The sequence below is a fragment of the Thalassophryne amazonica genome, chromosome 3 (genome assembly GCF_902500255.1).
Source record: "Thalassophryne amazonica chromosome 3, fThaAma1.1, whole genome shotgun sequence".
NCBI lineage: Eukaryota > Metazoa > Chordata > Actinopteri > Batrachoidiformes > Batrachoididae > Thalassophryne > Thalassophryne amazonica.
In genome coordinates this window covers 98,014,880-98,033,199 of record NC_047105.1, presented here as the reverse complement: position 1 = coordinate 98,033,199, position 18,320 = coordinate 98,014,880, and the positions used below count along the sequence as shown (strand labels likewise).

The following is an 18,320-nucleotide window of genomic DNA, read 5'->3' as shown; positions in this document are numbered from 1 at the left end:
AACCGATGGATTGCCTACTCCGGGTAGGGAATACAGCCTTGCCCCAAGTGAAGGCGTTCAAGTACCTCGGGGTCTTGTTCACAAGTGAGTGGATGATGGAGCGTGAGATTGGCCGGAGAATCGGCGCAGCAGGGGTGGTATTGCATTCGCTCTGCTGTACTGTTGTGATGAAAAGGGAGCTGAGCCAAAACGCGAAGCTCTTGATCTACTGGTCAATCTTTGTTCCTACTCTCACCTATGGTCATGAGGGTTGGGTCATGACCGAAAGAACTAGATTGCGGGTAAAAGTGGCTCAAATGGGCTTCCTCAGGAGGGTGGCTGGTGTCTCCCTTAGAGATAAGGTGAGAAGTTCGGTCATCCATGGGGAGCTCGGAGTAGAGTCGCTGCTCCTTGCATTGTAAGGAGCCAGCTGAGGTGGTTCGGGCATCTGGTAAGGATGCCTCCTGGGTGCCTTCCTAGGGAGGTGTTCCAGGCATGTCCATCTGGGAGGAAACCCCAGGGAAGACCCAGGACTAGGTGGAGAGATTATATCTCCACACTGGCCTTGGAACGCCTCAGGATCCCCCAGTCAGAGGTGGTCAATGTGGCACGGGAAAGGGAAGTCTGGGGTCCCCTGCTGGAGCTGTTGCCCCCGTGACCCGAACCCAGAAAAGCGGTTGAAGATGAGTGAGAGTGAGTGAGTGATGAGTAATTACTAATACTAATTTTAGAGTTGTGCAGTTTCAAAAGCATTTATTCCAACTGTTTTGATAACTAACTGCATTTTGTTGTTGTTTTAGTAGTTGATGGCTATTCTATGATGTTTTGCTGCATAAAAAGTTGTTGACAGTGAGTATTCATCAAAATGAAAAAAAAAATTGACATTGTAGTATCAACAAATAACTGGAGAGGAAAGGTTTATCTCACAAGGACAATCATTTAGATATGGTTGCTGCACAAGGTGATGACCCTGTAGCTTTATCAACAATGCAAAATCAGGCAACTAACTTTAAGAGTGGCGGAGAAGGCCCTGAGGTTGACCCAAGGCCTGCACAACCTTAAACTGCCACCACAAGGAAAACATTGATCATGTTTGCCATATAGTGATGTACGATATGGAGATGACTACCTATCAGCTAGCCAATGTGCGTCAAATGTCTGATTAAACGTGGACCAAGCCTGTTATGTCAAGGGAGAACCGATAGCATTTTTAAGTGGATCTAATGAGCATGATTGAACCTATGGTGTGGTTGCTTGGTTCATATTTTGTATGCATTGAGCAAACATGTCCTCACAATCAGAACAATCAAATTTATTGCCAAGTAAGTTCTCACCTACAAGGAAATTTGATCTGGTGTCATTGGTGCATAAACAACAATAAAGAAATGTAAACAAAGACGTAAAGGAGTCAAATGCCACAACTTGTAAGTTGGTCAATGCTGTTGTTGCTGTGTGTGACTGTTCCAAGTGGTTGACCATCTGCCATTGGTTCTTGACTTGGTCCAATTTGTCTTCCACCTGTTTCAAAATATGAAAAAAACATTTGCCTGGGTAGAAATATTGGCATAATTATTGCATAAGAATGAAAGATTATCTGCCATGGAAATCCAAGCAACACAGCACCTTGAGAAAAAGTATGTAGACTCCATAGGGAAGTATTTTGTAAAATAGTCCACATGTGGTCTCATCTGACAATGGGATCATGGTTTGTGAAAGAATTTTTCAGATGACTACCAGAGCTGTGTTTTCATCTACAGTAGCCTAAATTGAATCAGCCTATAAAGGAGGGTTGTGGAAATGAAAGAGGCAGCTTCTCAAGGAAGAAAGATGGGGCAATTTGAGGTGCAACCTGTCTGACTGATAAGAAATAGAGTTCAAAGCAAACTCGAAAAATGTTTTACTCGACTCATTGAAGTCATTTTGTTGCTTTGACTGAGTTACATCCTGTCAGTGTAATGCATTGAGTTTTCATCAGTGCAACTTGACACTTTACATTAATAATTCAAACTCAGTAAAAGCAACATGATTTCACTGAATCAAGTGGCCTCAACAAATCCTTGTTTACATTGAAATTTCTGCCTTGTTTTGTTCTTTAATGTTTTCTATAACTGTAGTTTCCTCTTGAATTACCTTGACTAAAGAGTATAATCCCATTAACATTTGCTTGTTACAGCCACGTGCAGCAGAGTATTCAGAAGTATTGTTTTGATCCAATTTGCAACAAACTTTACAGAATGATTGACTGTCCACCAAGGAACCAAGGACAAAGTGATTTGATTGCAAGAAAAATAGGTTAAAAAGTCAAGGTCATCATTTTGGTCCAGTGCTGATACTGCATATACATCGTTGCCTCCACTTGACTGCCAATTCATCTTGTTACTTTGAGGTGTGTCCATGTAAAGTGTCAAATGTCCCTGTTAAAAGTCTATGTGTTATACTGACATAATGTAACTCAGTCAAAGCTACAAGGTGACTTGACACAGTCAAATGGAGTCAAAAAAGTCTTTGTCACAGTGTAATTAAAGGGACTCCCTCTGCTGAATCACCTCTAAATTATTTACACATTATTTACTTTGTGTGTTTTTAGGAATCCGCTAGCTTAGCGCAGCTACTAGCTCTTAGCCGGTTTAGCATGGCGGCTTCTTCTGTCTCTCCTGCACTTTTCTGCTCTGGGTGTGAAATGTTTAGTTATTCCTCGGCCTCCTTTAGCAGTAATGGTACTTGTAATAAGTGTAGCTTATTCGTATCTTTGGAGGCCAGGCTGGGCGAATTGGAGACTCGGCTCCGCACCGTGGAAAATTCTACAGCTAGCCAGGCCCCTGTAGTCGGTGCGGACCAAGGTAGCTTAGCCGCCGTTAGTTTCCCTCTGGCAGATCCCGAGCAGCCGGGAAAGCAGGCCGACTGGGTGACTGTGAGGAGGAAGCGTAGTTCTAAACAGAAGCCCCGTGTACACCGCCAACCCGTTCACATTTCTAACCGTTTTTCCCCACTCGGCGACACACCCGCCGAGGATCAAACTCTGGTTATTGGCGACTCTGTTTTGAGAAATGTGAAGTTAGCGACACCAGCAACCATAGTCAATTGTCTTCCGGGGGCCAGAGCAGGCGACATTGAAGGAAATTTGAAGCTGCTGGCTAAGGCTAAGCGTAAATTTGGTAAGATTGTAATTCACGTCGGCAGTAATGACACCCGGTTACGCCAATCGGAGGTCACTAAAATTAACATTGAATCGGTGTGTAACTTTGCAAAAACAATGTCGGACTCTGTAGTTTTCTCTGGGCCTGTCCCCAATCGGACCGGGAGTGACATGTTTAGCCGCATGTTCTCCTTGAATTGCTGGCTGTCTGAGTGGTGTCCAAAAAATGAGGTGGGCTTCATAGATAATTGGCAAAGCTTCTGGGGAAAACCTGGTCTTGTTAGGAGAGTCGGCATCCATCCCACTTTGGATGGAGCAGCTCTCATTTCTAGAAATCTGGCCAATTTTCTTAAATCCTCTAAACCGTGACTATCCAGGGTTGGGACCAGGAAGCAGAGTTGTAGTCTTACACACCTCTCTGCAGCTTCTCTCCCCCTGCCATCCCCTCATTACCCCATCCCCGTAGAGACGGTGCCTGCTCCCAGACCATTTTTAAGCATAAAAATTCAAAAAGAAAAATAATATAGCATCTTCAACTGCACCACAGACTAAAACAGTTAAATGTGTTCTATTAAACATTAGGTCTCTCTCTTCTAAGTCCCTGTTAGTAAATGATATAATAATTGATCAACATATTGATTTATTCTGCCTTACAGAAACCTGGTTACAGCAGGATGAATATGTTAGTTTAAATGAGTCAACACCCCCGAGTCACACTAACTGCCAGAACGCTCGTAGCACGGGCCGAGGCGGAGGATTAGCAGCAATCTTCCATTCCAGCTTATTAATTAATCAAAAACCCAGACAGAGCTTTAATTCATTTGAAAGCTTGACTCTTAGTCTTGTCCATCCAAATTGGAAGTCCCAAAAACCAGTTTTATTTGTTGTTATCTATCGTCCTCCTGGTTGTTACTGTGAGTTTCTCTGTGAATTTTCAGAACTTTTGTCTGACTTAGTGCTTAGCTCAGATAAGATAATTATAGTGGGCGATTTTAACATCCACACAGATGCTGAGAATGACAGCCTCAACACTGCATTTAATCTATTATGAGACTCAATTGGCTTTGCTCAAAATGTAAATGAGTCCACCCACCACTTTAATCATATCTTAGATCTTGTTCTGACTTATGGTATGGAAATTGAAGACTTAACAGTATTCCCTGAAAACTCCCTTCTGTCTGATCATTTCTTAAAAACATTTACATTTACTCTGATGGACTACCCAGCAGTGGGGAATAAGTTTCATTACACTAGAAGTCTTTCAGAAAGCGCTGTAACTAGGTTTAAGGATATGATTCCTTCTTTATGTTCTCTAATGCCATATACCAACACAGTGCAGAGTAGCTACCTAAACTCTGTAAGTGAGATAGAGTATCTCGTCAATAGTTTTACATCCTCATTGAAGACAACTTTGGATGCTGTAGCTCCTCTGAAAAAGAGAGCTTTAAATCAGAAGTGCCTGACTCCGTGGTATAACTCACAAACTCGCAGCTTAAAGCAGATAACCTGTAAGTTGGAGAGGAAATGGCGTCTCACTAATTTAGAAGATCTTCACTTAGCCTGGAAAAAGAGTCTGTTGCTCTATAAAAAAGCCCTCTGTAAAGCTAGGACATCGTACTACTCATCACTAATTGAAGAAAATAAGAACAACCCCAGGTTTCTTTTCAGCACTGTAGCCAGGCTGACAAAGAGTCAGAGCTCTATTGAGCCGAGTATTCCTTTAACTTTAACTAGTAATGACTTCATGACTTTCTTTGCTAATAAAATTTTAACTATTAGAGAAAAAATTACTCATAACCATCCCAAAGACGTATCGTTATCTTTGGCTGCTTTCAGTGATGCTGGTATTTGGTTAGACTCTTTCTCTCAGATTGTTCTGTCTGAGTTATTTTCATTAGTTACTTCATCCAAACCATCCACATGTCTATTAGACCCCATTCCTACCAGGCTGCTCAAGGAAGCCCTACCATTATTTAATGCTTCGATCTTAAATATGATCAATCTATCTTTATTAGTTGGCTATGTACCACAGGCTTTTAAGGTGGCAGTAATTAAACCATTACTTAAAAAGCCATCATTTGACCCAGCTATCTTAGCTAATTATAGGCCAATCTCCAACCTTCCTTTTCTCTCAGAAATTCTTGAAAGGGTAGTTGTAAAACAGCTAACTGATCATCTGCAGAGGAATGGTCTATTTGAAGAGTTTCAGTCAGGTTTTAGAATTCATCATAGTACAGAAACAGCATTAGTGAAGGTTACAAATGATCTTCTTATGGCCTCAGACAGTGGACTCATATCTGTGCTTGTTCTGTTAGACCTCAGTGCTGCTTTTGATAGTGTTGACCATAAAATTTTATTACAGAGATTAGAGCATGCCATAGGTATTAAAGGCACTGCGCTGCGGTGGTTTGAATCATATTTATCTAATAGATTACAATTTGTTCATGTAAATGGGGAATCTTCTTCACAGACTAAGGTTAATTATGGAGTTCCACAAGGTTCTGTGCTAGGACCAATTTTAGGATTGTCTTACAGACATAAAGACATGGATGACCTCTAATTTCCTGCTTTTAAACTCAGATAAAACTGAAGTTATTGTACTTGGCCCCACAAATCGTAGAAACATGGTGTCTAACCAGATCCTTACTCTGGATGGCATTACCCTAATTCATGCATTTATTTCCTCTAGGCTGGACTATTGTAATTCATTATTATCAGGTTGTCCTAAAAGTTCCCTGAAAAGCCTTCAGTTAATTCAAAATGCTGCAGCTAGAGTACTGACAGGGACTAGAAGGAGAGAGCATATCTCACCCATATTGGCCTCTCTTCATTGGCTTCCTGTTAATTCTAGAATAGAATTTAAAATTCTTCTTCTTACTTATAAGATTTTGAATAATCAGGTCCCATCTTATCTTAGGGACCTCATAGTACCATATCACCCCAATAGAGCGCTTCGCTCTCAGACTGCAGGCTTACTTGTAGTTCCTAGGGTTTGTAAGAGTAGAATGGGAGGCAGAGCCTTCAGCTTTCAGGCTCCTCTCCTGTGGAACCAGCTCCCAATTCGGATCAGGGAGACAGACACCCTCTCTACTTTTAGATTAGGCTTAAAACTTTCCTTTTTGCTAAAGCTTATAGTTAGGGCTGGATCAGGTGACCCTGAACCATCCCTTAGTTATGCTGCTATAGACTTAGACTGCTGGGGGGGTTCCCATGATGCACTGAGTGTTTCTTTCTCTTTTTGCTCTGTATGCACCACTCTGCATTTAATCATTAGTGATTGATCTCTGCTCCGCTCCACAGCATGTCTTTTTCCTGGTTCTCTCCCTCAGCCCCAACCAGTCCCAGCAGAAGACTGCCCCTCCCTGAGCCTGGTTCTGCTGGAGGTTTCTTCCTGTTAAAAGGGAGTTTTCCTTCCCACTGTCGCGAAGTGCTTGCTCACAGGGGGTTGTTTTGACCATTGGGGTTTTTACGTAATTATTGTATGGCCTTGCCTTACAATATAAAGCGCCTTGGGACAACTGTTTGTTGTGATTTGGTGCTATATAAATAAAATTGATTGATTGATTGATTGATTTCTTGGTTAAAGATACAACTATAGTTACTATTAAATGCTAACATGAATTCATATATCACCTGTCTATTGGTCCATACCCCACATAACAAATTCCACAGAACTGTTTAACTCAGACAATTTGGATCCAATCTGGATTAAACATGGTGGAAGGCTTTTGTATTAGTCAAAAACAAAACGGTTTACTTTTAGGCAGAATTGATCAAATATCAAGTCCACATAGATACACATATTATGGTATCACCAAATCACAAAGAAATTTTGCATGAATCTTTGTCAAAAGTGTAAGGAGCAGGTATTGCAATCTTTGAGCGGCCCTTCCACTCAGAATTGATTAGGGCAATCAGAATTGGTTTTAGAATCAATAAAATTAGTAAAATCAATAAAATAAAATGATACAAAACCCTGGTTTTGAAGACTGTTGAAATACATGCTCACATGTCAACATATTATTATGAAATGTTTCGTATGAAATCATACAAAAAGTTAAGTGTGATAGTTTATGCACATTCCAACAAATGTCCATGCACATGCTAAATGTGTGTTGCATTTAATGCTCAGAAATGCACATTTGCATTTTCATTTGGGTTAGGTTACATTTACATTTTACTATTAATTGTTTATGAGAATAGAGTGATAGAGCACATGCTCATGGTCTCATCAAACACCAAAATCCATGGGCAGCTGATCTTGACTGTCCAAGGGAGGTGGCTGTGAGGGCCGCTATCAGCTTAGCTTTGATAGTTAGTGTGTTAAAGATGTGGGCTGGAGATCAACGGATCCTTGGGTTGATTCCCTGTCAGACAGGGAAACTCTCTGAGATCCCTTGGGCAAGGTTCTTAATACCCAAGTTGCTCCTTGTGTGCAGCTGAGTGCCTTGTAGGGCAGCACCCTGACACTGGTGTGTAAATGTGAGGCACCATAGGCAATGAAGCATCTGCATTGGATGAAAAAGAGCTAAATAAATAGAAACTTCTACTGTCTTCAAAGTGTTTTCCTACACTGTTTTGAGTTCATGTGCATTTTTTTTTTCATTTAGGTGTCTTCTATCTACAAAGACCCCAGCATTGGAAATCTAATTAACATTGTGATTGTAAAGTTAGTTATAATAAACAATGAGCTGGTAAGTCTGCTTTCTTTATCATGCCTTAGCCAAAATGAGCCATCTACGTTGAGTTTTTCTTCATTCTTTAACTGTTTGGTTTCCATTTATCTCCTGAATTTCTCTTTTAGGATGGTCCAGTCATTTCATTTAATGCACAAACCACTTTAAAGAACTTCTGTATCTGGCAGCAGAGTCAAAACATTTTGGATGATAGCCACCACTCCCATCATGATACTGCCATCCTCATCACTAGGTAAGTGAAGAGAAAAACAATCACAAAGGCCAGAACACGACTACCAGCACAAATCTTTGGGTCATGGTGCAGAGTCTGCTGCTGAACACTGCACCTGTTATTTTGGTTCACTCAGATAAACTATGGTACACACAGATATGCTGAAGTGACAGAATACTGTTAATTGGTGAATGTTACAGGATACAATAAAAAACAAAGAACAGAATCATTTGCTCAGCACACTATCTGACGTGTGTGATGTGTGCATTTTTTGAAGTCTAAGTCTGATGTATTACCAAATTCTGTGTACTCTGAGGGTACATTATACATGATTTTTAATACCGTTTGAGTTTCATTCAGTATAAAGCAGCTGCAGACAAATATTATGTATCATTCTTGATTTGCTGTATTTTCTGGAGCTACAAGTTGTGGTGTTTTTATTAGTTTGGGAGGCCCTTCGACTTATTCTTCGGTGTGACTTAAATACTGAAAAAGCACACATTCATTATTAATAATAGTAACTATAACAATTATTTATATAGGACTTTCCCAAAAAATCAAAGCAAAAAACAAAATAAGCTCTAATAATAAATGCCAGTAATAAAAGGGGCACTTAGAGAAGACACAAAAATCCAAAAATAAAGAGCTGATAATATAGGAAAAAGGTGCGACTTATCCTCCAACACATCATATATATGGATTGTTCCTCTTCAAGAGGCATATTTGTTTAACAGGGGCAACTTATATTCTGGAAAAAATGATAATAATGCTGCGTTTACACATAGGACACGTTACGAATGTCATATTTGTGTCATTCTTGGCACATTCCTGACATTCTTAACGTGACTTAATGCATCTGAATAGGTCTCTTAATAGTGCTTGTTGGTGCGTGATATTTGTGATTTTCATGGAACATGTTTTTGGCTGTCAAAAAATCTTCCACGAATGTCACGCACCACCCCCACTTCGCCTCATGTCGTGGAGGTTGCAATTGAGCATGTTGATCCGTCTTGATTAGTGGTGATTCTTAATAGAGCGTGACAGCTTTCTTCTCTGACTTGCGCACAATTAAAGCCTGCTGCACCGCATTCAGTTTCATTGCTGCATACTGCAGCAATGCACAGTGGACAGTGACGCCACATTGGCTAAAAGTGTCGTTCCAGTGATCATCAGTGCGCTCCTGCAGGTGTTCCACCTGCTGTTTCTGCTGTGCCTGATGTTTGGGAAAACGAGCCAGACGAGAGCAGCGTGGAGCCACACATCTGGCTCTCTCCGTCTCCTCCTCCTCTCTGCTCCACTCCATGGCACAGAGCCCAAGAAAGCATGCAATCACAAAGTTCTTCTGCTGTGGATTAATCTAGATTTTGAGGAGCAAACTGGAGCGATCTGAATTGTTCAGCAGATGGTAGGATGAATATGGGTGTGTGTGTGGAGACAATTCGCCTCATTCACAACATGATGTACACAACGTGACGTACACAACGTGACATACACAACATGACGATGTATGTACATAACGATGCGCTGTTCTGTGCAATAGCGCGGAACATTATTCTTGACCATGCGTAATGGTTCCTGATAATTCGCCAGCAACACGTGCCATTAATTGTAACGCGTGGTAACAGGTTGCAGCAGTTCCTGAGGAGACCTGATGCCTTCCCATCATCACATTAAGCTTTAGTTTGCAGGTACTGTTTGGAATGTTGAAAGTTGTTTATTATTGTATTCAGCATTGTAATCAGCCCTGTGTGTGTTTGTGAACAAGATAACTACAAAACAACTACATGGATTTTCACTAAACGTGATGAGAAAACTACTTAGGCAGATACTGTATCTCGAGATGAGTAACATTTAGAGAGACTCGGACAAAGGTCAAGGTCAACAAAAATATGGTGCGAAAAACATTTTCTGTTATATCTCCACAACCAGTAGGACTAGAGAGGTGATCTAAAGTTTATATTAATCAGCAACATATAATGCATCCACAAAGTACTCACAGTGCTGCACTTTTCCACTTTTTTATGGTGTAACCTTGCTGCAAAATGGATGAAATAAATTTTTTTCTTCAAAATTCTACACACAGTACCTCATAATGACAATATGCAAAACATTTTTTTAGATTTTTTGCAAATTTATTAAACATTCATAGCGCTTACAGCCCTTAAATTACAGCCTTATTCTAAAATGAAGGATTTTTGTCTCAAAATTCTACATACAATACCTCACAATAACAATGTGAAAAAAGGTTGGGGTTTTTTTTTTTCGATTTTTGAAAATTTATTAAAAATAAAAACACTAAGAAATCACATTTACATAAGTATTCACAGCCTTTGCCATGAAGCTCAAAATTGAGCTCAGGTGCATCCTGTTTCCACTGTTCATCCTTGAGATATTTCTACAACTTAATCACCCCAGTCTGAGGTCAAGAGCGCTCTGGAGCAGGTTTTCATCCAGGATGTCTCTGTACATTGCTGTATTCATCTTTTCCTCATTCCTCACTAGTCTCCCAATTTCTGCCCCTGAAAAACATCCCCACAGCATGATGCTGCCACCATCATGCTTCACTGTAGGGATGGTGCCTAGTTTCCTCCAAACATGACACCTAGCATTGATGCCAGAGAGTTCAGTCTTTGTCTCATCAGACCAGAGAATTCTGTTTCTCATGGTCTGAGTCCTTCAGGTGCCTTTGGGCAAACTCCAGGTAGGCTACCATGTGCCTTTTACTAAGGAATGCATGGCTTCAGTCTGGCCACTCTACCATACAGTCCTGGTTGATGGATTGCTGCAGAGATGGCTGTCCTTCTGGAAGGTTCTCCTCTCTCCACAGAGGAATGCTGGAGCTCTGACAGAGTGATCATTGGGTTCTTGGTCACTTCCCTGACTAAGGCCCTTCTCCCCCGTTCATTCAGTTTAGATGGGCAGCCACCTCTAGAAGAGTCCTGGTGGATCTGAACATCTTCCATGTAGGGGTGATGGAGGCCACTGTGCTCATTGGTACCTTTTAAAGCAGCAGAAATGTTTCTGTACCCTTCCCCAGATTTGTGCCTCGAGACAATCCTGTCTCAGAGGTCTACAGACGATTCCTTTGACTTCATGATTGGTTTGTGCTCTGACACACACTGCCAACTGTGGGATCTCATAGGCAGACAGGTGTGTGCCTTTCCAAATCACTTTAAATCAACTAAATTTACCCCAGGTGGACTTCAGTTAAGCTGTAGAAACATCTCAAGGATGATCAGTGGAAACTGGATACACCTGAGCTCAATTTTGAGCTTCATGGCAAAGGCTGTGAATGCTTACGTACATGTAATTTCTTAGTTATTTTTATTTTTAATAAATTTGCAAAAATTAAATAATAATAATATCACATTGTCATTATGGGGTAAGTCATTTGTTTCCAACCAATGTGAGTAGTGTTACTATATAGTATAACTTTTCCCAAAATATTATACAGTGCACTATTACTATATGTGCATGAACAGGGAATGAGGCACACCCCTCTGATGGCTTTAATTTTTTTTGTTGCTTTTTATTGATGAAAAGAAAGTAATTCTTGGTGATCTAATGATATGGAGGCTTTTTGTTGGGTCGACGTACACCACTACTAATTCACATTTGCACGACATGTCTGCTACACGACAGGTTTGACAAAATAAGGCAGAAAGTTGTTTCCATCAAACACTTAAAAATCCAGCAGATTAAGCACACAAATAAAAAGGGTTAATTAACAGGCTAAAAATTCCTAACTACTTCTGGGCTGTTTCTGCACCACGCTATAGGTGGCACTGCCCCTAGTGGTGAACTATAAAAATGAGCAGACATGCATACGGTGGTTAATAGGTCACCAACCTGCAGCAGTGCAGCAGTAAGAACCAGACATAAGACCTTGTTTCCACCCGTAAATCAAAAATGTGGTGTCTATTCTGAATCTGAATGTTGTTACTTCCACCCTAGAGGACACCTTCTCGAAATAACAATTCACAATTTTGTGTTGTGAATGATGAAAGTAAGACTGGGAATAACAGCCTAGAATGATTAATCTGTTTACAGATAAGCTAAAACATGCTTATTTCTTGATTAGTCTAGACTGTTTTGTGGCCTTCTTGAGCTTTCCAGCATGTTCTTTAATGTTACACTTAGTACTGTACTTTTCCACAAAGTTATAGAATATTCCATGGTATTCTAAGTAAACAACTTCAGCAGTTTTTTGTTTGTTTGTTTTCCCCACAGGCAGGACATCTGTAGAGCCAGAGATAAATGTGACACATTAGGTAAGTGGCTTTTATTTTAAATTTAATTTTAATTGCATTGCCTTCAGCATGAATTAGAAGCTGGGTGATGATGGTGTGTTAATTAGTAACACTAAAGGGAGTGTGTTGTTATTCAGGACTGGCCGAGTTGGGGACAGTATGTGATCCATACAGGAGCTGCAGCATCTCTGAGGACAACGGCCTCAGCACCGCCTTCACCATCGCTCATGAACTTGGCCATGTGTAAGAACAGCTTGTTTCCACTATCTTAGTGCTGAGCTCATACACTGTCATCAGTTCTTCTCAAGCTCAGTCAGGTACTCAGAGTCACTCAAACGTGTCTCGAAATGAAGAAATCCAGTCAAATTAGGACAAAGAATCTTGTGGTTTTGGGCATGATGATTGGCTTTTGTATAGCAGCTGAGTTGATCCTTGTCATTTGATTGGTGCTTTGTATGTCACGTGACATGGATTATTTGTCTCATTTGTATTGCATTGCATTTAGTGTGCAAATTTGGTTCCATACGTTTTGTACCATTGCATGCTGCAAACACCGCCAACGCACACACTAGTGGAGGCAGCGTTTAGCTAAACATGGCAGAGTTTGTTTTGCTGATGGACGACGATTTGAAGGAGCTAAATGACGGTGCTCATTCTTCTAACATGCACACACACACACACACACACACACACACACACACACACACACACACACACACACACACACACACACACACACACACACACACAAAAAAAACAAAAAACAAATCCACCACGCCATAAGCCATCTAGAGGCATGAAGAGTTGCTAGGGTGAAAACCTGTGATGCAATTTTTTGCTGAAATGAGGAAGTACACGGCCTTTTTTTTTTTTTTCTTGAGTATCACGGACTACATCATCAGAATTATTTTTGAACTACCTAACTGTTTTTCCAAGTTGACTGAGAACAATTTTGGACTCCTATTTAAAGTTCCTGTTGGGCTGTTGATATCAAAGTTCCAGTGATGAACACCAAAATGTAAGTCCCTTTTCTGTTGTTTATAAATTAATATAATATCAAATAAGCATCTATTTTAGCTGTTATATAAAACAAATAGTGAATGTTTTTACATTCTTTCAATGGAACAAATATTTAATTCGGTGAAAGATGGTATGTTCCATCTTTCACCGAATTAAATATTTGTACCGTTGAACTCATAAACATTCATTATTTGTATATTATTTTGTTGTAATTATACCATTTCATTGTTGTCTCCCTTACAAGTTGATGAATTCTAAGTGGTTGATTGTAGTACAAGTGCCAAGATTCGGCTTAGTGCATTTCAACATTTCGCTCCTTTTGTCTGCTGTGAATAATTGTGTATTTAGAGGCAGATAATAACATGCCTCTGGTACTTTACCTGTCCAACTCCAACAAGCTTATTGGGTCTCACTGCAGGAGCGTTAATGTTTCTCTGATTCTCATTTTCACATACACTCACCGGCCACTTTATTAGATACACCTGTCCAATTACCTGTTAACACAAATAGCAAATCAGCCAATTACAGGGCAGCAGCTCAATGTATTTAGGCATGTAGACGTGGTGAAGACAACTTGCTTAAGTGCAAACTGAGCATCAGAATGGGGAAGAAAGGGGATTTAAGTGACTTTGAACATGGCTTGGTTGTTGGTGCCAGACCTGCTGGTCTGAGTATTTCAGAAACTGCTGATCTGCTGGGGTTTTTACGCACAACCATCTGTAGGGTTAACAGAGAATGGTGTGAAAAAGAGAAGATATCCAGTGAGCGGCAGTTGTGCGGATGAAAAAGCCTTGTTGATGTCAGAGGTGAGAAGAGAATGGGCAGGCTATATGATGTTATCATGTCATTATGGACCAACATCACTGATTACTGTTTCCAACACCTTGTTGAATCTATGCAACAAAGAATTAAGGTAGTTCTGAAGGCAAAAGGGGTCCAGCCCGGTGTTGCAGACCGAACGGTCTGCCTCTAAAAATTGGTCCACCTTTTGCATCTCTGCATGCATCATTTTGGACCACAGCAGCATGTCTGAGACGGAGTCTCTTCAACCAAAGCAATCAAATGGATTAATGGGATTCTTAATCATCAGGTGATAAAGGTAAAACCTCTTAAATCATTATAAATTTCAGTTTTAAGCAGAAACGAGGCCATTTTAAGCAGAATCTCTGCCAAATTCTGTGACGCTTTGAAATGACCAATGCGCAGTGAAGGCATCAGCTAGCAGCTTATTTAGCCACGGCACTCTGATCACGGCTGCTGCCTTTTATGATGAAATAATGCTGAATTTTTTGGAAATGATTGTTGTACCAAAGCTTCAATTATCTGTCGCTGAGATAGATGCTGGCTGGAGAGCAGTTTGAAGCAGAAACAAGCGGCCCACACAACAACGAGGTTTTAATCTGTGAACCGCAGCTAATGACGCATGCGCAGATGCAAAAGGCGGGGCAATTTTTAGGGCCGTTCAGTGGGTGACACCGATACTAGCAAGGTGTACCTAATAAAGTGGCCATGAGTGTATATTTCACAGAAACATTCCCATGGTGGCCCTGGTCCAGTATTCATTTAAGTGATTTATTTCTCCAAGCTTCCCACAGACAGGCAATACAATGGTTTACCATTATTTGTGTAAGGGTAGTGGGTCTTCCCAAGTGACAGTGAAAACAGAATCATCAATCATTTTCGTTCATGTTTAATAATATTCTTTTAATTTCAAGCTTGTTTATATAATGAACCCAGTGAATAACACTTGCTCAGATATTTTATTCTTCCTATTTCAAACCAGTGCTTGATATTTCACTGAGGTTTATGTGAACACCCCAAAACATTTTAATTATTACAATAATCTCATAAAGCTGCTTCTGTCTGACTTTGATATTATGTCTTTGCACAATCTAAAATTCTGTGAGTGTTCTACTTGTCTTCTTGATCCGCTAGCAACCAGGCCTGTGAAGGATTTCTGCTGAATATTGAGGATATCTTTGTTGAACATTACAAGGAACAACTGAGAAGTTTTGAGCCTGACCTACCCCCCCACCCCCCCCCCACCCCCAAAAAAATAGGGCGTGGTTCTCCAATTTTTGCATTCTGAGAAACCAACATTTCTCAAGAACGTTGTGAAATTTTGACTCACTGGGTGCAATGTTGAAAAATGTTGCAACAGTTACTTTAAAAAGTTACTTTTTTAGTTATCTATACTTTAGTTAGTTATCTATACAGTTACTTTATAGCAGGGGTGGTGGTCAAGTGATTAGTGCGCTTGGTTTCAGTGCAGAAGGTTCCCTGTTCAAATCCCACCCCTGCCACATTTCTCCATGTGAAGTGGAGTTGCGTCAGGAAGGGCATCCGGCGTGGATTTGCTGTGGCGACCCTGAGTGCAAACAAGGGAGCAGCCAAAGGGACTTACTTTACTTTTTTATACAGTTCCTTCATTAGCAGCTTTGTGCAGCTACTTTATTAGCAGCTGTCGACAGCTTGTAACTAATAATTAATGTATCTAATAAGGTAACTAGTAATCTAACTAAGACTGAGTAATCAGCAAAGTAACTAATCAGCAGAGTTGTTGTTGTTGCTGTTGTTGTCCATTCGGCTGCTCCCGTATTGTTCAGGGTCGCCACAGCGGATACAGCCAGATCCCCATCGGTATTTGGCACAGGTATCTTATAAAGAACCAAGTTAGATTACTAGTTACTTTATGAGTTATATTCAGCAGCTGCCGACAAGCTGTCCACAACTGCTAATGAAGTAACAGTATAAGTGACTGTAAAATGTAACTGTAAAAAGTAATTAATAAAGTAACTTTTCAAAGTAACTGTGGCAACACTGTGCTTGAGGTTTCTTCCTACAACTCAAAATTGCCAGAGGGAGTTTTTTCTTAAAACTGTTGCAACCATGATTGTTCTGAGGGGTTGGTAATGTTAGGCCATACCTTTGTGAAGCACCTTGGGGCGACTTATGTTTTGATTAGGTGCAATATAAATGAACTGAACTGAATTAAAGTGAATTTAACCTCAGGGTCAGTCCAGCTCAGTTCACCCAATGAGTTAAACCTCACTCCCTCCAATTCATATGAAATTTAGAGAAAAATCAGAATTTCAAATTTTGTCTTTCTTGGATCAGTGGTTTTCATGATATCACAATTTAAATTTTTCACTTTTTTTTTTTTTTTTTGCAAAAAAGGATGTAGTTGTCAAATTTCAAATTGCTGTAATTCAGCAACCACTGGTACTGGTCTGATTTTGAAAAACAAGGTATTTCTGTAAAGGGGAATCCACAAGGCATCTAAATCTGCCATGTAAAATCTGTTGGTGCATTTGGGTATTTTTGACTTAGATGACCTTGAAATTGACACTGTGGCACTCGCCCAACCTCTTTGTCACCATTATGAAAAATGTAGCCCTGTGTGTCCATAACATATAAAAAATTGGAGGGGGTTTCTTTGTCATTTTCATGCAAAACCATGTGGAAGTTGACATACCCAATCTTTCATAAATTTAGTGTCCATTTTGTATACTTCCATACATTTATATACACAGTGCCTCAGGTTGATTATTCTGAGATATGCTGTCACATACTCACTATACAGATCCCGTGTGGTTTCCCCTTTACAGAAATACCTTGTTATTCAAAATCAGAACAGTGGTTGCTGAGTTACAGCAGTTTGAATGTTTTGCAAAAAAGCGAAAAGTTGAAATTGCAATACCTCGAAAACCGTTGGTCCGAGAAAGACAAAATTTTGAATTCTGGCTTTTCTGGCCAAGAATTACCTCTATACTAAATTTCATATGAACTGGAGGGGGTGAGGTTTAAACATGCAATTTTTTGGGGGGTGATCTGAGATGGACTGACCCCTCATTCATCTTAGATACCTGAATATCTGACTCTTGTTTCTCTGCTAGGTTCAACATGCCACATGATGACAGTAACAAGTGTAAGGAGGATGGTGTTAAGGTTCAGCAACATGTGATGGCACCCACGCTTAACTACAATACAAATCCCTGGATGTGGTCCAAGTGTAGCAGGAAGTACATCACAGAGTTCCTCGAGTACGTTGCACACTTTGCTTCATCAAACATACGTGGAATTGGCTCATATTAAGTGTAGCTCTTTCAACAGTGCATTATAAACAACAAATCTGTGTTTCTTAAAAAAGGAGAGGGCAATCAGTGTTTTATTGGTTTCTTTGGACTTTTGGCATCTTCACATATTTTTCCAAAAGCGTCCTCAAACCCACAGAGCAGTCTTGTCTCAATACAAGTCAAGATTATCAAATCCCAAACCTGTCAAGATAACATATCTTTGAACTGTAGGGATTACATATATATGTACAGAAAACAAACTAAATCACCTCTCCGGGTATACTGAGTGTGTTTTCTGTCTGTTTGTGTCTCTTTCCTTTTTTCTTTAAGTCATTTTATTTTTATTTCTTAATAGCACAGGATATGGTGAGTGCTTACTCGACGAACCCGTTTCTAGAGCATACAGTCTCTCGCAGCAGCTGCCCGGACGGATATACAATGTCAATAAACAATGTGAATTGATATTTGGGCCAGGAACACAGGTGTGCCCTTACATGGTGAGTGGTGTTTGCGTGAACCTAAACTGTCATGTTGTGTACGAGGGCTGTCAATAAAGTAACGGTCCTTTTTATTTTTTCAAAAACTATATGGATTTCATTCATATGTTTTTACGTCAGACATGCTTGAACCCTCGTGCGCATGCGTGAGTTTTTCCACGCCTGTCGGTGACGTCATTCGCCTGTGAGCACTCCTTGTGGGAGGAGTCGTCCAGCCCCTCGTCGGAATTCCTTTGTCTGAGAAGTTGCTGAGAGACTGGCGCGTTGTTTGATCAAAATTTTTTCTAAACCTGTGAGACACATCGAAGTGGACACGGTTCGAAAATTAAGCTGGTTTTCAGTGAAAATTTTAACAGCTGATGAGAGATTTTGAGGTGATTCTGTCGCTTTAAGGACTTTTCACGGTGCGAGACGTCGTGCAGCGCTCTCAGGCGGCGTCATCAGCCTGTTCAAG

The 18,320-nt window shown here is 40.4% G+C and overlaps 1 protein-coding gene across 1 annotated transcript in view; it reads left to right on the top strand.

The window, feature by feature from the left end:
* LOC117507318 (A disintegrin and metalloproteinase with thrombospondin motifs 9-like) overlaps positions 1-18,320 on the top strand; it is a 201,385-nt gene that overhangs the window by 13,939 nt on the left and 169,126 nt on the right. The window contains exons 5-10 of the mRNA XM_034167162.1: positions 7,726-7,809; positions 7,920-8,044; positions 12,254-12,294; positions 12,411-12,516; positions 17,190-17,336; positions 17,725-17,866. Of these exons, the coding sequence (XP_034023053.1) occupies positions 7,726-7,809; positions 7,920-8,044; positions 12,254-12,294; positions 12,411-12,516; positions 17,190-17,336; positions 17,725-17,866 (645 nt within the window). The remainder of the gene's footprint in view (positions 1-7,725; positions 7,810-7,919; positions 8,045-12,253; positions 12,295-12,410; positions 12,517-17,189; positions 17,337-17,724; positions 17,867-18,320) is intronic.